This window comes from Ostrea edulis, chromosome 6 (genome assembly GCF_947568905.1).
Source record: "Ostrea edulis chromosome 6, xbOstEdul1.1, whole genome shotgun sequence".
NCBI lineage: Eukaryota > Metazoa > Mollusca > Bivalvia > Ostreida > Ostreidae > Ostrea > Ostrea edulis.
This window is the reverse complement of record NC_079169.1, coordinates 23,037,503-23,058,428: the sequence shown is the minus strand read 5'-3', so window position 1 is coordinate 23,058,428 and position 20,926 is coordinate 23,037,503. Positions and strand designations below refer to the sequence as shown.

Genomic DNA, 20,926 nt, shown 5'->3' with positions numbered 1-20,926 from the left:
GGCATGGTTGAGAGAGCTAATAGAACCATTGAAAACATGTTGACCGCGTTTGTCTCTGAAAACCAGAACGACTGGAATGAGTATATATATTTGCTCATGTTGGCCTATCGTTCGTCAGAACACGAGTCAACAGGTTTTTCTCCTTACCAAATGCTGTTTGCCAACCAACCAACCTTGACAATAGACATTATATTAGGAAAACCTGAAACTCATGACAACCAAGTCTTTCACACGGACTACGTAGAACTACTTAGAGAAAAGTTAGACAAAATACAAGACAGGGCAAGACAAAATCTTAACCTTTCCTCCAAGAATATGAAACGGAGATATGATTATCAAAGTAATGTCCAAGTTTACAAAATAATGTGTGGTTATATAACCCAACTAGAACCAAAGGAAGGTGTCCAAAACTCCAGAAACCCTGGGTTGGTCCTTACACCATTATTCACAAAATAAATGACATTCTTTTCAGGATCCAAAGGTCCCCACATTCTAAACCTAAAGTGGTACACCACGACCTTGGAGAAAATGTCTCTACTTGGTTTAAATGTTGAATTACCTGATTTCCACTGCTCTTCCCATCATCCATTCTGTTCCATGACCATTGTACATGTTCCTATAAGATAGAAGTGATATTTACTCAGTCACGTATACTATTTAGAATATATTCATTTATAGATGAACATATAAATTAATCAATGCAAGGTGAAGATAACGAACAGTGATCAATCTCATAACTCCTACAAGCAATACAAAATAGATAGTTGGGCAAACACGGACCCCTGAACACACCAGAGGTGGGATCAGGTGCCTAGGAGGAGTAAGCATCCCCTGTTGACCGGTCACACCCAATGACATTTTTTATTTACCTTCCAGAATATTTGCCTCTATCAATGTGGAATCTGTACGGATTTCGAATTTGAGAAGAGATTTCAATGTGAAAGGCACATGATTGAGTAACACAGCGGCTATGGACATAAGTGTGGCATTTGTAAACAAGTCTTTAATCGTCCAGGCAATCATAAATCAAAATGTCCTGGAGCCACTTTCTCTACGATTAATCGCAAAACAGGACAATTCACTTCCACTGATGAACAAGACTTTGCCCTCTTCAAGAAAAATCTGTCATCTTTGATCAACAGTTTCCCGCATCATCACAGTCACTCCTGAAGCAAAGAACAAACGCTCAGAGGAAAAACGTGTTAAATCTCATCTAAAACACAAGCCAGTCAGCACTTCAAACAATCCTCTCCAAGAAAAAACATCAATGCTCAAGCAGCTTACAGACCAATCACAGAGCCTATCTCTCCAGAGCCCTTTTCATCACCTGCTAAATTCCAGAAATTATCTGCCAAACCATCTGCACCATTCAATCATCTGTTCCATCCATAACCAATGCAGCAAAATTACAGCCTCTCACAGTAACAGCCACTTCCAAGTCTGTGCCAGCTAATCCTACTTCCACGTCTGTGCCAGCTACTTCTACTTCAAAGTCTGTGCCATCCATTTCCACTACACATATTCCCAAAACAGTCAAGAAGCCAGTGTACCATCCAACACCCATAGGAGCATCGTCACCATCATCATCATCCTCCAGTTCATCCAGCTCGGCCCATTCCACTTCCAATTAACCGGTTTTATCCATATATGCAGCCACCTCACTTTGAATCTGATCCTCCAAAAGAGAATCTGTCAGAACAAGCCACCTACAATGTTGAAACTCCCAACGGCCCAGACTACAACCCTACACCTATACAACAAATCCGATTAAAAGGTCTAGCCCTTGCCCAGAAGCAAATAATCTATCTCAACGTTGGAGGCACATAATTTGAAACTAGTGTACCTACTCATCAATCACCTGGGCAAGTTCATTGCTCGCCCATATGGTTATGCCATCTTCATCCATGAAGCCATACTCCCTCATACTTTATCGACAGGGATCCAAAACTCTTTCATTATATTCTTAGCTGTTTGAGGAATGGTGCAGAGTTATCATTGAATGTCCTGCCTAAAGACCTCATCCTCATACTCCAGAAAGAAGCAGAATTCTTCAACCTTCAACACTTAGAGGTCCTCCTGAAGAGAAAGGCATACGAGATTTTTGGAAATTCTGTAATTTTTTCCTTTTATAAACTTTATGTGCCTGTGATATTATTCTGATTGTGATATTCATCGGTGATATGTATCAGGTGATATATCATAATTATGGTGATGTGATATCTTTTCCGTTTTTCCTTATTGCGGGATCCTATATTGTGATGTGATACCTAATCTCAGTTCCATATTTATTGGTGGATCCTAAATTATTTTACCAAGATCCTCTATTTATTGTTATTGTTGAAGTTATACTTGTTGGATACTGGATTAGCCATGTTCTGTATCACTGATTTTCCAGTATGACTGGACGACTATGGAAATGACATAATATTGCCATACCTTCCATTGTGCTTGATGAATTGCCATGCCCTAACCTGTAATTGTTGATGTATTCCAGAATCAAATTTGTTACTTAGTAAAATATAAAGTGCATTTCATCTTGTTGATGTCTTTTTCTTTTTTCATTTGAGGACAAATGTTCTGAAAGAAGGGGGATAATGTTATGAAATATGTGTTGGCCTGTACCTGATATCGGAGGAAATTCAGATTAAACTAAACCCAGTTCCATTCTACCATGTTACCATTAAATGATCGTTACGACATGTAAAACTGTCATGATATAGGGTCCGAAAGTCTCGTTTACTTTCACTTTCGATTTACTACTTCTGGGCAGCAGTCGAAAAATGCCGCTTTGTTTTCCTTCGGTTATGCTCAGATCACAGGGTTAAAATAAACCCACAGCCTGTATAGATTCCCTACTGATGAAAAAAGAGGAAGAATTGGATTTACATGTATAGACGCAGGTAAACAAATCATGATACTTACATTTTAAGTGAAATTGCCGATTGAGAACTTAAATGCAGTGAGCTCTACCCATGACCAGATGATGGCATGTTTTACTGAATATTTCCGGTAATAAACAGATTTCAAGTAGAAGGGTTTAGTTTTCTATGAGTTAGAATTAACAATATATTAATTTACTCAATTATGCAGTATGTTATTTGGTAAAGGAGATAACCTGAATGCAAAAAAAAAAGGGGGGGGGTCGGGAGTAGAACAGTTATCTGGGCGAATAATATACATGTATCTATTTGTACCATTATTTGTCAATCTCCCTTATTAATTGTTGATCATATACACTAATATTTACACATTTTCATGAGATGCTGACAGCTAAAAAACCCAAAAAAGTCACACATTGACAAGGCAATGCAGTTTCTCACTTTCCTTATTTATATCTAATATCTATTAATGATATTGCTTATCTTTTTGTGACCCTCACAGAAAATGTTGCCGATTTGGAATAAAAAAAAAAGAGATCTGCATGTATAATAAGCAATATAATAAAAGACGTACACAAGGTTTTTAATACACATGTACTTTATTTCTGTATATGACAGATTTTTGAAAGCATGTGTTAATGTACTATGCCTCTGGTGGGAACAAAGAAATAATAAACATTCAGTCATACACCCTCATCTTAAATTGATTTCATTTAGATTGTGGTTTTTGAAAATGCAAATTTTGATATCAGATGTTTATCCACTGTGATGAAGTAGTAGCGGGACAAGAAAAGGGGGGGGGGGGGAGTGCCATCCCCCTCTTTGTTGATCAGTAACAAATATGGGGTTTTACAGACACGCATACTTTTTAGGGGAATAGTATTAATTACACTCCCCCACTCTCCTTATCAAATTTTCTTGATTCAGTCCTGTACTATTTTAATGATATTCGATTGATGTCTGTGCTTGTTACAGATGCTGCTATAAACATCATTTCCTTCAGAAGTATCAATGTGTTGGTGGCTGTTATGAAGGATGGGCGGTACTGGGGTTGATACCAGTGATCAATTTCTCATGACTTTTATGAAGTTGCACCTAAATCTCAGGGATCTACATATATGTAGATTTAACAGAAGGATCAATGCTGAATTTTCCTCTGAAAGAATCTCAATGGATACAAGGAACATAACACTGGTCACTGGATTTAACTAAACAAATGAATAACTAGTTGTTATCTGACAGCAACTACATTGTACAAAATCTGTCACACAGCAAAGGCCATCACTTGTGTAGCATAAAATGGTGCTCTGCCTCTGGGGTATTTTTCTGAATTCAATCCTGGATCAACCTTTGATGCCGACATTGTCGATTACTGAGGTTTAATGGAGATGTTGAAACCAGATGATGCACTATTTTGATATATACTTTAACCAGGATACCACATTTCCTTTTATCAAAATCTCATTTCAGTAAGGATGAATCACAAGATCAGGAGAAGTCAAATTCAGGTAGAGTGTGCAAATAAAAGAATGAAAAACATCCATATTCTAAATCATATACATTCACAATACAGACATGTATATCTGTCCCCTAAGATTTTTCAACCCTGTGTGGTGGTTATACATTTGCAAATCCTCTACTAAAGGAAATTGCTGATGTGAAATCCACAATTTTATAGATTTTACCTTCAGAGGACTTGGATACCCTAAATGTACAACTACTGACTCACATTATTCTGCATTGGCAAGTTGCATAAAATGCATTCAACTAAATGATATAACACATATTCATGTATGCTAGTGAAAGAAATTTTCACAAAGGTGATTAATGCACATCTTTACACTGTTCATCTGTAGCAAAAATAAAGATATGAATTATTATTTTCTTTGAAAACTTTATTATATCTTCGACCAGTTACTTATTGCATGGATTGGGGAAAAAAGAAAATGATAGAAGACATGTGAATTTTCACAAGTCTGTCTAGTTGGTCATTGAAGAGAGGACAAAAGATTGAATAATGTTTGCCAAGTGTGATTACCATAATTCATTTCAAAGGATGCGATTTACATCCATGTCCATTGGTGTTCACACTATGGAATCACAACAAGTGATGCCTGTGAGGTAAAGCTCGCGGAGAAATGTATGCCGATAATCATGACTCTCTTAAGTCTTTGAGCTGCAGCGTACCTTCCGAGTTGCACTCTGAAAATCAATTTCAGAAGAGAAAAATATATTTATAAAGACTGTATTCTTTCACTAAAATACCAACGCAAGATAATTCTTATTTGGGCATTCAACAATTTCTTATAGCATAATAAAAATGTATTTACTTACACCTCTACCTGAGAGAATATGTTAAGAAAAACTTTATAATGATGTCTGCATTTACCTTGAAAAAAAAATCCCTGTATGTTTGCACAGCCATCCTTTGTTGTTCCAGAGAAAGGACATTTTTAAAACTTCTATACTGTCTGGAGATGCATTCATTTTTCCTTGATAGTGGACTTTTATATGTCTGAGGTCACCTGAATTTACATGTATACAAGTATTAATTACAGAATGAATAATTTCAAATGAATATCAATTTAATATTGATAGTTTGACGAGCATATACTGTATAAAGAAATTTGGTGCGTTACCTATATTCTGATTGCCTGGGTGGATACATTTCTTTCATTGTTATAGTTTTACGAGGTGCAAACTTAGTATGCTTGATCCAGCTGTGTTGTTTGCCCTTTTATATCTGAAAGATTAACATTGTAGTCATTGTTACATAAAACATGTAGACTTAGATGCATAAAAATGCACACTAGCACTGTAAAATGAAAGTTGACTATCGGGACCAGTAATAATTAATATTTCATAATAGACATGTACCAGGTTTTATCAATAACTCAGCTGAAATGCAGATAAACCAAAATTCATAAGATATATATCTAGAATCCATAAAATATGCCAGTGGCGGAATTAAGGAGTGGGGGGATAGACCCCCACCTCATGATATTGTGCCCCCTCCCCCATTTGAATTCCTGGATCTATCATACTTGCACATGTATATATAGAATTGCACACTAAAGTGTATATTGACTCGATCTGGATTAGTGATAACTCAGCTGAAATTCAGATGAATCAAAATTCATAAGAAGTACTTTTAATCTTAAGGTGGATAGATCCTCATGTGATTTATCAATATTAATGGTTGACAGTGGAAAAACTGTATTAATTTCCACTCAATATAGTTTAATTTTATCAATTACCAAAGAAAATGTATATGTTGCCACCTTTTTAAAGATGTCAGACATACAAAAAGATAAGTATATACCAATATAAAAAAGCACACATTCTAGTTAAACAGAACAATGAAAGTTGATGAAAACTTGTTGAAATGACTAATTTTAAATGTCAACAGTTTAAGAAAACTGCTAATTCATAGATATATAAAATTCAATTGTGGATATTAGGGAAATCATTGTGTCATAGATATGCAGCAGAGGAAATTTCACCATAGGAGTTATTGCCCTTGACAATATTTTAAAAACTACAAATAATTGATTTTCTATGGAAAATAAAAACCTTTTCAGTATCAAAAGTTTACCAATTTTTTATTTTATTCACGCGGGTACGTTAAGGCAGGTTATGAAAATTTTTACTGGGATAAAATCCGCGAAACAATGTGACGTCATATTTGAAATAAGGATATAACTAAGTATATATTGAATTCCGATTTTATTTTTATTGAAGTTTTATTTATGCATAAAATAAACCATGTAGCTTCTAAGATCCAACGAAATTCGAAATGCTATACTGCTGTTGTGTAATTTCTGTCTGATCGATATGAAAGTAAACTGATGACGTCATGACTATACATCGAGTGACGTTAACACATGCAAGGAATTTGTTTATGTGTGCCATGCAAATATGGACACAATTTGGAGTATTTGAAATATATGGGATATATGGAATATACAGGGGATGCTTACTCCTCCTAGGCACCTGATCCCACCTCTGGTGTGTCCAGGGGTCCGTGTTTGCCCAACTATCTATTTTGTATTGCTTGTAGGAGTTATGAGATTGATCACTGTTCGTTATCTTCACCTTGCATGTGAAACGCTGAGAATTTATTGATATTAAGAAGTTTTGTTGATATCATTCATTGACAATTTTGTTTAACGGAGATAGCCCTAGTGATTTAAATATATTTTGGAACTGCATATTTTCCTGCTTTTTATTGAATTGTTTTGACTGTATGATATCAACTCTTTCTATTTGGGTTATATATATATATATATATATATATATATATATATATATATATATGAAAAAGAAATCAAAATGTTTTAGTTGTTTCAATGAGCATATCTGGGACCAGCATTTAATACCATATCAATGTTTAAATGCTAAACTTACCTGGGGACGAAAGTGTTAAAGTGAATGCATTATTTTGGATGAATGATTTTACTGTCTTCCCTCTTTCACCGACATTTCAAAATTCTTTATAAAACGTTTTGTTTGTTTATTGATGTTATCCGCCACACTCAACAATTTTTTCAGTTATCTGGTGGCGCCCAGTTTTTATTGGTGGAAGAGAGAACCCAGATACAATGTACCTGGGAAGAGACAACCGACCTTCTAAAAGTCCAAATTCCATCGTAGACACTACAAGGGAGCGTCTGGTGGATATTGAAGAGAAGTTAAAACTTATGAAGAAAAGAGTTGAAATAAAGAGAAAGAAACTAGTTATTAGAGGATTACATTGTATATCACTTGAAAGAAACAGCAAGTTACATGTACATCCCAATCTGGTGTGTGCAGGGGTTCGTGTCTGTCCAACTGTGTATTTTGTATTGCTTATGGGAGTTATGAGATTGATTACAGTTCATTACCTTTGCCTTCCATGCATTCTGAAATGAAACTTCATTATTTTTCTTATGTGTGAAAGGTGAAGATAAAACAAGAGGCCCATGGGCCACATCGCTCACCTGAGTCACCTTGGCCCATATCTGAAGACTTTCCATATATATTTGCATGTAAAACCTTGGTCCCTATTATGGCCCAAACTACCCTTTGCAAACTTGAATCTACACTATGTCAGAAAGCTTTCATGTAAATGTCAACTTCTTTGGCCCAATGGTTCTTTTAAAGCTTTTTTCTATATTTGTATGTAAAACTTTGACCCCCCCCCCCCACTTGTGGCCCCATCCTACCCCCCAGGGACCATGATTTGAACAAACTTGAATCTGCACTATCTCAGAAAGTTTTCTTGTAAATATCAGCTTTTCTGACTCAGTGGTTATTGAGAAAAAGATTTTAACTATATATTTGTATGTAAAACTTTGATCCCCCTTGTGGCCCCATCCTACCCCCGGAGCCCATGATTTGAAGAAACTTGAATCTGCACTATGTCAGAAAGTTTTCATGTAAAAATCAGCTTTTCTGGCTCAGTGGTTCTTGAGAAGATTTTTCCTATATATTTGTATGTAAAACTTTGATCCCCTATTGTGGCCCCATCCAACCCCCGGAACCCATGATTTAAACAAACTTGAATCTGCATTATCTCAGGAAGCTTTCATGTAAATCTCAGCTTTTCTGGCTTAGTGGTTCTTGAGAAGAAGATTTTTTAAAGTTTTTCCCTATATATCTGTGTGTAAAACTTTGATCCACCCCTTGGGGCCCCATCTTATCTCCGGGGGCCATGATTTGAACAAACTTGAATCTGCACTATGTCAGAAAGTTTTCATGTAAAAATCAGCTTTTCTGGCTTAGTGGTTCTTGAGAAGAAGATTTTTAAAGATTTTTCCTATATATTTGTATGTAAAACTTTGATCCCCTATTGTGACCCCATCCAACCCCAGGGGCCCATGATTTGAACAAACTTGAATCTGTATTATGTCAGGAAGTTTTCATGTAAATCTCAGCTTTTCTGGCTTAGTGGTTCTTGAGAAGAAGATTTTTAAAGTTTTTCCCTATATATCTGTGTGTAAAACTTTGATCCACCCCTTGGGGCCCCATCTTATCTCCGGGGGCCATGATTTGAACAAACTTGAATCTGCACTATGTCAGAAAGTTTTCATGTAAAAATCAGCTTTTCTGGCTTAGTGGTTCTTGAGAAGAAGATTTTTAAAGATTTTTCCTATATATTTGTATGTAAAACTTTGATCCCCTATTGTGACCCCATCCAACCCCAGGGGCCCATGATTTGAACAAACTTGAATCTGTATTATGTCAGGAAGTTTTCATGTAAATCTCAGCTTTTCTGGCTTAGTGGTTCTTGAGAAGAAGATTTTTAAAGTTTTTCCCTATATATTTGTATGTAAAACTTTGATCCACCCTTGTGGCCCCATCCTACCACCGGGGGCCATGATTTGAACAAACTTGAATCTGCAATATGTCAGGAAGCTTTCAGGTAAATTTCAGCTCTTCTGGCCCAGTGGTTCTTGAGAAGATTTTTAAATGACCCCACCCTATTTTTGCATTTTTGTGATTATCTCCCCTTTGAAAGGGACACGGCCCTTCATTTGAACAAACTTGAAAGCCCTTCACCCAAGGATGCTTTTGGCCAAGTTAGGTTGAAATTGGCCCAGTGGTTCTGGAGAAGAAGTCGAAAATGTGAAAAGTTTACGGACAGACGGACACACAGACAGACGGACAGAAAGACAGACGGACAGACAGACAGAGGGACGCCGGACAAAATGTGATCAGAATAGCTCACTTGAACCTTCGGTTCAGGTGAGCTAAAAAGTGATTAATCTCATAAGCAAAAAAAAAAAATAGATAGTTTGGAAAACACAGATCCCTGAATCATAGGTGGGATCAGGTGCCCAGGAGGAGAATGCATCCTCTGTCAAATGAATTACGATTTACATCATATGATTTTTTGCTGATGCAAGGTGATTTTTGTGTATTTATGAAATGCAATATGATTATTATGATGTGTGTATGCTTTTCTGATGCATTATAAAATGAAACTTGTATGAAATGAATTACGGTGTATGTATGCATTCACCCAAGTTCACTATTGAGCAGCATTTGCCTTATAGAGATAGCGAAAAAAAATAATTGCCTTTAAGTTCATTCTGTTGACTTTCTTGTAAGCCCAACGATATATGGAATCGTGATGTAGATTTTCTTGTACAAGAAATCAAGGGTTCAAAAGATATTCCATCGAATATATGCAGTGCTGAACAACTTAAAATTAGCTTAGAAATGTAAGTTACATTCGACCAGCCTATTTTGCAAAGGCACATCTGTATAAAATCACTAGCAATAGAAAGTCCTTTGTCTGCAAAACAGTTCATAAAACCCTAGATATAGCTTCTAAAAGACTTATTTCAAGACATCCAGATAATGTTCATTGATTGATTGTATATTGTTTAATAACGCCCCACTACTGAAACACATACTGAGTATGTGAACATTTTAACAAACACATTTATAACCAAAGTTTTGGAGACGCATTCTTTTGAAATTTCTGAAGAGAAACGCACTAAATACCCGATAGACTTAAAATCTCAAATACCTTAAAACTGATCAAAACATTATTCTTGTGATATTGCACTTAGAGAAGGAAATTGAACATTATTTCTTGGCTTTCTTAATTTTTTGTTTTTGTTTATTCTATTTCATTTAGATTATTATTACCCATTTTCCCCTTCTTTAAAGTTTTAGACATTTCGGGTATTTAGTGTATTCATTAAAATGGCAGATCTTGTCAACAGTTGATGCTGCTGAGGAAAAATAAGTCGTGTAACGTCTACACGAAGAACATTATTAAAATATGAGGAAGTAAGTAGCGTATAATTGATGTGAAATTTTAATTGACAGGTCCGAAATCTTCCATACTAGTCTGAATTTCGCTGCTGTCATAGGCGAGAAACGACTCCGTGACCTGGACCGGTAAATATAAACAAGTGAAATCGAGAGAACGATGACATAATATCTTTGTTATGTTAAGAACCAGTGACTTGAAATTTGGCATGCAAGTAGTTAAAACATTAATCTATGCAAGGAAAACGACAAATTACGCATAGGTTACCTAGTTTAAGATTTTTTAGGCATTTGAAGCGAGTGTTTTTTGTTTTTTTATCTGTGTCAGAGTTAGACCCCTTTCTATATTTATGGTATCACAGAGTTCGGGCCCAAAACGGGCTTAGCCCCTGTTGGGGCATCCATTTCCTCATTGAAATTGTTCTCCTTTATAACTGTTAGTGTTAATGCTTCAGTCCATCAACTGCGATACTACCGCGGTGGCCTAGAGGTTAGAGCGTTCGCCCCGCGGAAGGCCGGGGTTCGAATCCCGGCCGCGACAGACCTAAGTCGTTAAAATAGGTAGTGACAGTTCCATCGCCAAGTGCTCTGCATCAGATGTGAATGTCACGGGTCCTCGGAGATGACCTTGAAAACGGATATTCCGTGTCACAGTAGGTGTGACACGCTAAAGAACCCTCATTACCCAATGGCCATAAGCGCCGAGCAAAGGCCTAAATTTGAAGTCCTTCACCGGTCTTGGTGACGTGTGACATCTTCCAGAGAAAAGTGCGCACTGGTCTGTCAATTTTCCCACACAAATTTGAAGCGTAATAAAAAGATTAAAAATTTTTGGGGTGTGCTTTTTATTTCAAAAAGGGTTTGAATTAACAAAAAAATCACTTTTTACTATTTGTTGCTTTTTTTAAAGAGTTATTTTGTAAAATAAAAAATAAAAAAAAAAAATAAAAAATCAAGTGCTATTGTCATATTGACGGACAATTGACTGCGTATATAGTAGCACTGTTGATATTTGCCTTATTGTTTACAAATAATTGCATGTTTTCCAAGCTTGTACTTCTGATGAAATAGTTATTTGAAATAAAATTAACAATTTCTGAAATTCAAAGTCTGCAAGTGTTGTGAATTAGCACAGAAAACATTAATTAAAAAAAATTTCTGGGAAGCGACATCCGTCTGTCAAATAGACTGACGATTGCACTGCATGAAAAAAAAAATGTGAGAGTAAGCTAATTCTGCAAAGTGTTGAATAGAATAACATTAATAAATAGCATTTAATGAGATAAAATATTTATCTGTTCACTATACTTCTTAAATGTCCGGCAGTTTTTTATAAAGTTGTGCGATCGTCAATTCTGTCAAAAACTCGAACCATGTCACGCAACGATCGCACTGAGAAGATTGTTGTTTTTGTTCGTGTTTCTTACGACATTTCGATGTTGGCCATTAGGAGCGCTGCGGTAGCGACAATAAACAATATGGCTTCCATCGAAGAAGGAGGTAAGCATTTCGTGAGATTGAAACAAACCTTTAAATTTTTGTCTGTCAAAAGAGCTGACATTCGTAACTGTTGACGAAAGGACCAGCGACTCTTAAACATCTATTTAAACTACATTTTTATTCTGGAAATAATAAATGATACAAAAATACGTCACCAGTGTTTAATATGCGAGGTCTTTGCCGCCGCGTTCGTCGGATTTATCAAAAGTATGTTGCGAGTGTCATAATTTGACGGAAAGATTGTTGCGATTGTTATATGATTGACAGATTTTATGTTGCTATTGTTATATCATTGACGGAAATGTTAAATTACTGACAGAAATTATGTTACGATAGTCAGTATTTGACAGAACTTAATTTTCTACCGTCATTGAGAACAACAATGATTAAGAAAGCTTAAAATGCTGAGGGAATAAAAAAAAAATTTAAAGTGAAATTTTGACAAAAATTCTTATTTTTAACACTGTGAGGCTGATTACGTTATGAAATATACAGCATATATCTTTCATTTTGATTTATCTTCAGACTTCTTGATTTATCAAAATAATTTCAAATTGCTAGTTTTTAATGTAAATTCAGAGAGAAAAATCTTAAAGACTCAGGCTCATATTTTATTTCAAATTTATGATATGGACAACGATATTATGTATGTGTGTATCAAAATTATCCTTTGTAAGGGTCAGGGTGTTGTGTGTGAGCAGGTACCCAGCAATTTCTCGAACCCTACATTGAGTAAATCCATGCTTACTTTCTGAAGTTCAGATAAAAAAAAATGAACACTTGCATGCATGTAATCACAACACTATCTAACAAGAGGAGAGTAAGAACTTGTTACACACGTAGGATAAGCTGCTTCTTCTCGGTCGCGGTGGCTCAGTGGTAGAGCTCTCGCCTTGGGATCGGGAGGTCGTGAGTTCGAGCCCTGCTTGGAGTGGCCACCTCAAACCTAAGACGTTAAAATAGGTAGTGATTGCTCCTTCGCCAAGAACTTGGCATTTGAAGTGAGAATCACAGGTCTTTCGGATATGACCTTAAAAACGGAGGTCCCGTGTCGCAGCAGGTGTGGCACGTAAAAGAACCCTCACTGCTAAAGCCGTAAGTGCTAAGCATAGGTCTAAATTTGAAGCCCTTCACCGGCAATGGTGACGTCCCAATGTGAGTGAAAGATTCTCAATGGGACGAAAAACAAACAAATAAGGCCAAAAAAATATATATGTGTTTACTGTCACTCACTAAAAAAAAATTGGGTCGGTAGGTCGGAATTTCTTTTGATTTTTTTTTTATATTGACAGCTTTAACAACCTGTAACTGCTAAAGATAGTGTATCTAACTGACAAAAGCTGAGTAATAGTGTTTGGCTCTGGAAGGAGACAAAACTTCCAGAAAAATTATAAATTTTCCCATAAAAAAAATTAGGGTTGGGGTGAAAAAATAGGGTCGGTCGGATGACAGTAAACACATATTTTTTTGGCCGTATCAATCAATCAATCAGTCAATCTTTTACTGTTCATGGGGCCATCATTAAAAATATTTTTGTTTGATGCCCCCCCCCCCCCGCCCCCCTCTAAATCCAACACTGATTTCTCCTCCTATATTTGTGTGTTATATCATTTTCTAAATATTTTGCGGTGTTCATGATAAATTGTTGTCTCAAATTGTTGTATGATAATTCATTTTTACTCGCTCCTGAACATATCACCTGTTGTCTGTCAGTCAATCGGTCTGTAAATTTGTTCTCCAGAACCAAGAGAACTGGGTTTTTCAATAAACCTTGACACAGATTATCCAAGGTTGAGTGGGATTCTTAGTGAGTTTGTTTATATGTGTCACCTCAATAGAAGAGAAAATAATGAAGTCATCTAGTTTAATTTACGTAAAATAAGCTGTCAGATATACAGTTGATACAAGAGTTGCAAAATTTAGGTCTATGCTTGGCGTTCAGGGCCTTTGAGCAGGGATGGATCTTTATCGTGCCACACCTGCTGTGACATGGGGCCTCAGTTTTTCTGATCTCATCCGAAGGACCGCCTCATTTAGACTAGTTGCCTCGTACGACATGCAAAGGGGATGTGACGACCTATTCAAACCAGATCCTCACGGGTTGAATACTCATGATTGAATAAAAAACTCTACAACTTGCATGATAACAATCATATGCTCACTTTGGGTGAGTAAGCAGCCCCTGTCGATCACTGACGCCAGCAGTGAACCCTATATCTTTATTGGATATGTAGAGTAATCCAGTGTAAATGTCAATATTTAAACACCTTCGTCTCACTAGATCTGCATTGATAAAGAATACACAGATGAGTTGTGAGGGTAGGGTGAACATGGTCCACATGAAGCTCTTGAGGTTGCATGAATTCTGTTTCATGGAATATGTATGTGATTATGATTTACTTTTAAACAGTATTAAGTTTCATTCAACAAGTTTCCTGTATTCACAGGTAAAACCAAAAAGGTACGCAGAGTTACCGAATATAGAAGGAGGCTTGAATTGGAACAACCAGAAAAATATCTGGAATACCTAAAAAAAAAAAAAAAAACAACCAGAAAGTGCAATGTAAGAAGTCAAGAGACAATTTAAAAACACAACTTTCAAAGAAAAAGCCTTCCAAGGAAGCGATTGCAAAAAAGAACACCAGCTTGCACAACAGCGAAAACGTCAGGCGAAGTACATGAAGAACAGAGCGATCCAGGAAACCACTGCATCTTCGTCACCTAGAAGATCCCTCAAAGTTAGCACCAGAAACAGCATTCAATCAAAAAGAATATAACAAGGAAAAGCAAAGAATATGTAGAGCCAAAATGACATCCCCCCAAAACAAAACTGGGTGGAAAAAAAAACAGAGAGAGAAAACGTGCAAAGCGACAGGAGAAAGTTGCAAACAAAAGGATGGAATCAAGACAATCACCAAATCTAAGCCAAACACAGTTAGTTGAAGAGTTAAGGAAAACTCCCATCGGAAAATCAGCCATAATTAGCGCTGCAAGAAGCTTGACCAAGAAAGGGTTTACTAAAAAGTTCCTAGCAGATAGACTTAAGCTAAATAGGAGAACCTTAGCAGCCACATCAAAACTGAACAGAAAAACACGCATCAACGTAAAGAAGATCCGGGAATTATATTCACGATCTGATGCCTCACGGATAGTGCCACAAAGGCGATTCGCAACAAAAGATGGACCAGGCTATTTACTTTTAACATCAGTCAAAGAAGCATACAGCAAGTATAAAGAGGAAAACACACAAGAAACCATAGGTTTTAGTACATTTGCAGCTCTGCGTCCAAGGAATGTCCGTTTGCTAACTAACTCTCATAGAAAGTATTGCATGTGTGGCTACTGCATGAATGTTCGTAATAAGTTACTTACCTTGGAACATGCAAAAAACAGGAGTGGTCCAAAAGCTGTAAATGAGACCAAGCTACTTGATATAATTTTGTGTCCCAAACCTTCTAGCCATAGGTTCTTTGAAGTAGATTGCATTGAGGGAACATGCGAGAAGTGCAAAAACTACCTGGAAACATTATAAGAAAGTTACAAAGAAATACCCCAGGAAAAACAGTTAACATGGAACAGATGGGAGAGAGATAAAGGGAAAATAGGATTAGTAGTGAAAACTGGCAAGAAGATAGATTTGTTGAGAGAATTGGTGGATAAAGACATCCTCAATCCAGCCCAGGGGACCACATTTTTAAAACATTTACACAAAATGTAGCTTTATATTTGTGAAGTCAGATGAAGTTCCGAGAGATCGACCAGAGATTGACGCTCAACAAATTAAAGAGACAAGGAAACTGCATTGTGTTGAAAACACTAAGGAACCATACCTGATCAAATTTCGGAAGTTATCTTGCTATTGTGCGCAATGTTTGCAAGGATTTTCAGAGGACTGCCTAAAGTCTGTCTATGTACCACCCTACCAAGAGAAAAAAATTACTCTAGTGAAGTCAAAAGCAGATACTGGTAACAGTGCAGAAAAAGAAAACAGAGAAGCAAGGAAAAAGCCCACAGAGGAGACAAAGAAGAGCACAGAGGGGGCAAAAAGGAACACAGAGGGGGCAAAGAAGAACACAGAGGGGGCAAAAAGGAACACAGAGGGGGCAAAGAAGAACACAGAGGGGGCAAAAGGGAACACCGAGGAGACAAAAAAGAGCAAGGCGGTGAAGAAAAGGGAGCCATTAATTAGTACTGAGAATGAAAGGAACAGAGATAGACCGCTGGTTTTCACCAGTCTTTACGGAGAGGAAGAAAACCAAATACAGAAACAGATTAGCGGAGAGGAGGTATACTCATCAGTTATCGCTTGCAAAAGCTACAAAGATCTGGAAATGTTTGCAGGGCAAGTACAGCTTTCTCCTATATCAGAAAATCCACCTGAAGTTACATTACTAACACACAAGAGAACTGTGGATAAAGCTTCACTATCTATTTTACCAAATGATGACGATCTAACCAACCTCTTTCCATGTTTGATATACGGGGATGACAAGTCTTCCCAGGTGTGGAAGCCTCTTCGCATTTGGAACGGAAGATAAACATCTCGAAATCCGCGCACGAATTGTGCATCACACCTCTGATGTGTCCAGGGGTCCGTGTTTGCCCAACTATCTATTTTGTATTGCTTGTAGGAGTTATGAGATTGATCACTGTTCGTTATCTTCACCTTGCATGGTGAAATATAAAGAGTTATATATTGATGCTAACCATTTCAAAGATGATTCCTACAGAACCAACAATGAAGCGTTAACATTTGCAATGTTTTCGGAATTCTTCAATGATGAGATATTGACTTTACTAGCAGTTCAAAGGATCTTTGAAAAGGAGGCCTTCGCAGTCAAAAAGTCCGGATCATTTATGGGAGCATGGCAAATAGCTGCCCTTGCCAATGTTTTGGGTCGGCCAATTCGCTCAATATATCCTTTATATGGTGGGCAGACGGTGAGAAAATATCTGAATAGAACGTTTTTGCCTTTTGATGGTGAGGCAAAACGTAAACCAGCTGCTTGTGTTATGTGGACAAATATGCAAGGAAATGCCACCCCAGAGACACAATGGAGGCCAAACCATTTTGTTGCAGTGCTACCTCTTGAGCCTCAGAGGCACAATGTCCTGTCTGTGGTAGATCCACTGCATGATATACATGTCGATCTTATGGGTTTGGAAAACAACATGGTAAGAACACTTTCTCTATATACATGCATACAAACCTGTTTGTAGTGTGTCTCAGTCATACAATTGACTTGAAAATGTCACTCAAAAATACCAATTATGTAATCTCTACTTCTTTTGGTGTTGCATAATAGTTTTTTGAAAGCACTTTGAAAGTGAATACAATATATGTATAGAAATTTGATGCAATTTTTAAAAATCATTTTCATGAAATTCTTCAAGCAAAATAAAATAGGAAATAAAATGCTTGATGTAATAGAGCGATGTATTCTTTATATTCAAATATTTTTTAATTTCTAAAAATAGAAATTGCATGAACAGTACTTTTGGTAGATGTATCTAAACATCATTAAAAATATTATATTCTTGCAGCCACACTCCGAGGTCGCGTTTGAAGAATACCCCTCTACAGAGAGTCTTGATATATCAGCTATAATATCAAACTTGGTAAGGAAGTATAATTTCATCATATTTAACATAACTATACATGTATAACCTTTAATGTGCCTAGAAACCAATTTGGGGTTTTGCATAAAAAGATTCATGCTTTTATTGCCAACGTTTAAGTTTAGTTAAAGTTTATAACCATGCTCGTGTAGATGGATTACCGGGGTAGTAGGCTTCGGTAGTATGCTCAGTATGATATTTTATTGTTGTACGTGTACATGTATGTAAGTTATCACATTTGTGCACACATATTTCATTTCATTCAGGATGAAGATTTATCAGACATGTCTCCAACATACCCCCTAATTTTAGACACAGACAACAGTCAGCAACCTGAGCGAAGGTGAAACTCATCATCATTTATTTGTAACTTTTAATATTGATTGTACAGAAGCAACTGAAGTTTGTAGGGATTTTATTTTTGAAAGATAAAAGAACTTTGTTAGAATACATTCTTTCTAAACATTTCAATTCAATAGTTATCCAGATGGCACATACGTTAAAGTGAAACATGGGCTAGATATATATCCAGCTGTAGTATGTAATTTCAAATCAACTGTTGTGTGTTTATGTTATAATTTTACTTTAGTATTCTGTTGAATTTTTTTTTTTACCTTACCTTCGTTGGTTGCTTTACTGAACACTTTGTATTACTATTTATATAAGGCCAAAAAAAAAGTCATGTTTCCTGTATCCAAGCAAAAAAAAAAAAAAAAAAAATAAATAAATAAAAAAATAGGGTAGGTAGGTTGGAAAAACATTTTATTTGTTTTTTCTATTTAAATTCAAACACAAAGTAAACTGCAAACACTTATATATTAGGCTAATATACAAAGCTGCTTTGCTTTCTTATCAGAAACTAAAACTGTTTCACATATACATTTGTCCATATTTTAAAGTCTAGAAAAAAATTTGGTATGTAACTTTATTTTTAAAAAAGTCTAATTTTTTCCACAGTGATATAACTGAAACACTGCTAAACCGGCATAAAACCCCAATCAATCTAATCAAAACACATGTTGAAAGACGTTTTTTTTTTCCTCTCCCTATCCTAAGGCCATAAAAAGTTTCGGTTGGGGGTGGGTAAAATTTTGGGTAGGTAGGGAACAGGAAACAGGACTTTATTATTATTTTTTTTTTTTTGCTTAAATGTATGCAAATTACATATGCAGTACATATGGAAATTGAATTTCAACCAAAAAATCACGACATGCAAACATTTTTGTTTTAAATCATATGCAATACATATATATTCAGCACTGCTATCAATTAATCCTTTTATAGCTCTAAAACTTCATTGTTTCGGATTTGAAACATTTCGGTTGAGCATCATTGAAGAGACATTATTTGTCGAAATGCGCATCTGGTGCATCAAAATTGGTACCGTATAAGTTTTAATTTATGACCCCTGGGTCGAGGCCTCTGCTGGTGGACTGTTAGTCCCCGAGGGTCTCTACAGCCCAGTAGCCAAGTATTTCGTTACTAGCTTGAAAATACGGATGTATATTTAATTGCTGTTATAAAATTTAGAAATTCATTTCAAAACTAAGGATTTTCTCCCTCACGAATAGCTCTTATCCTTAAACGAATTTGACTCCACTTTTTTGGCACACTGTTTTCCCCCTTTTATAGCTCTAAAACTTCATAGTTATTTCGGATTTCAAACATTTCGGTTGAGCATCACTGAAGAGACATTATTTGTCGAAATGCGCATCTGGTGCATCAAAATTGGTATCGTATAAGTTTTAAAATATAAAGCCAAACTAATTGGTCCACGTATGTATGAAATGTAATCAACTATTTTTATTCGAATTATCCTTCCATGTATTCTTTTGAATTAGGTTGATGGTTGGCCATGGGTAAAATATTTCAATAGAATCAGACCTGGACAGTGGACAATGCATGAAACTTCCTACACCATACTACATGAAGATGTATGCGGTGTCTTAGAACCACCAGAAATGGCAACAACTGGTCGTCGTTTTTATTATGTTTTTCCAAGTAAGTTCATATATATTAGGGCATGATAATTATATATATGTGTGTGTATGTGTGCTTTCAAATCACATTTAACTATATATAACACTTGAGATACTACTTCTGTTTCTCATTTTTTTTAAAATTAAATTTCAGATTTTGACCAGTGAAGACACCAGTCAGCGTTCATTCTTCAAACAGGCAAATGGGATTTACGAAATTTGACTTGAAAAAACTTTTTTATCAGTGACAATTTATTCAATCCAGTTACTATTCATTAATTAGTTTATTATCGTGCTATATTCAGTATGAGCACAAGTGATTTCTTCTCTAGATGATGGAAACATTATCGAAGAAAGAATTTGAAGAATTGCAACACTATCACATCTCATGATTCTGATATTTAGATTAGTGCGATATAAGAAGGATTTCTCATGTTTTAATATTACATGATATGGATATTTACAATATTCCAATAAAATTGTATGAATTAATAAATTAATGTGACAATACAGAACTTTGTCATATGTAGTCTGTCATCTAATAACAATAGCAATATAATTGTCTGTCATCTGATGACAATAGCAATATAATAGTCTGTCTGACATCTGATGACATTAGCAACATATCTGTCTGTCAGTTACTGATGATAGTAACAATGTGTTCCGTCAAATATTTGACAATAGCAACTTGTATATAATCAAATATTACAAAATCTGAGACTTTTTACACACTGAATTCACAGTATATAAGGAAAACTAATTAATTTGTCATATTTTGTGAACTACAATATATTATTTGAGCTTAATCAATTTAAAATTTGCAATTTACCATGTTGCTATTGTCATAAAATTTCCGTCAAAATTCTGTCAATTTTTTACAATAGCAACAATAATTATTTAAATGGTAATTAGAAATAAAATAAAGTGGCCAGTGTTTTTATTTTTTTTATTTTGTGACATTTCAGGTCATTATATGCAGCATGAATCCAAAAATTTGTCACAAAATAAGTATAAAAAGTTCATCTTAAAAATTTGTCCAGTGTGCACTTTTCTCTGGAAGATGTCTCCATGAGTGAAAAATTCTTGAGTGAGACGGTAAACAAGATGCAATCAATCAATCCTTAGATCTACGTTGAGATTGGACGATAGTCAGTCAAAACAATATTACCAAGTATCGTGCGGATG

General features: G+C 35.8%; 1 protein-coding gene across 1 annotated transcript; it reads left to right on the top strand.

The window, feature by feature from the left end:
- Positions 1 to 12,125: 12,125 nt before the first annotated feature.
- Positions 12,126 to 20,461, top strand: LOC125683312 (uncharacterized). Its single transcript, XM_048924345.2, has 6 exons — positions 12,126 to 12,143; positions 14,591 to 17,318; positions 17,688 to 17,762; positions 18,029 to 18,105; positions 19,604 to 19,763; positions 19,896 to 20,461. Exons 2-5 carry the CDS (start codon positions 16,629 to 16,631, stop codon positions 19,623 to 19,625), a joined length of 864 nt encoding a protein of 287 aa, XP_048780302.2. The 5' UTR covers positions 12,126 to 12,143; positions 14,591 to 16,628; the 3' UTR covers positions 19,626 to 19,763; positions 19,896 to 20,461.
- Positions 20,462 to 20,926: the final 465 nt, after the last annotated feature.

What these genes read in the sequence shown, in the direction of transcription:
- LOC125683312 (XM_048924345.2), top strand. Translation starts at nt 16,629, where the DNA reads ATGACAAGTCTTCCCAGGTGTGGAAGCCTCTTCGCATTTGGAACGGAA. An exon ending in TGGGTTTGGAAAACAACATG is followed by an intron (nt 17,319 to 17,687) that starts GTAAGAACACTT and finishes ATATTCTTGCAG; the next exon opens with CCACACTCCGAGGTCGCGTT. An exon ending in AGTCAGCAACCTGAGCGAAG is followed by an intron (nt 18,106 to 19,603) that starts GTGAAACTCATC and finishes CTTTTGAATTAG; the next exon opens with GTTGATGGTTGGCCATGGGT.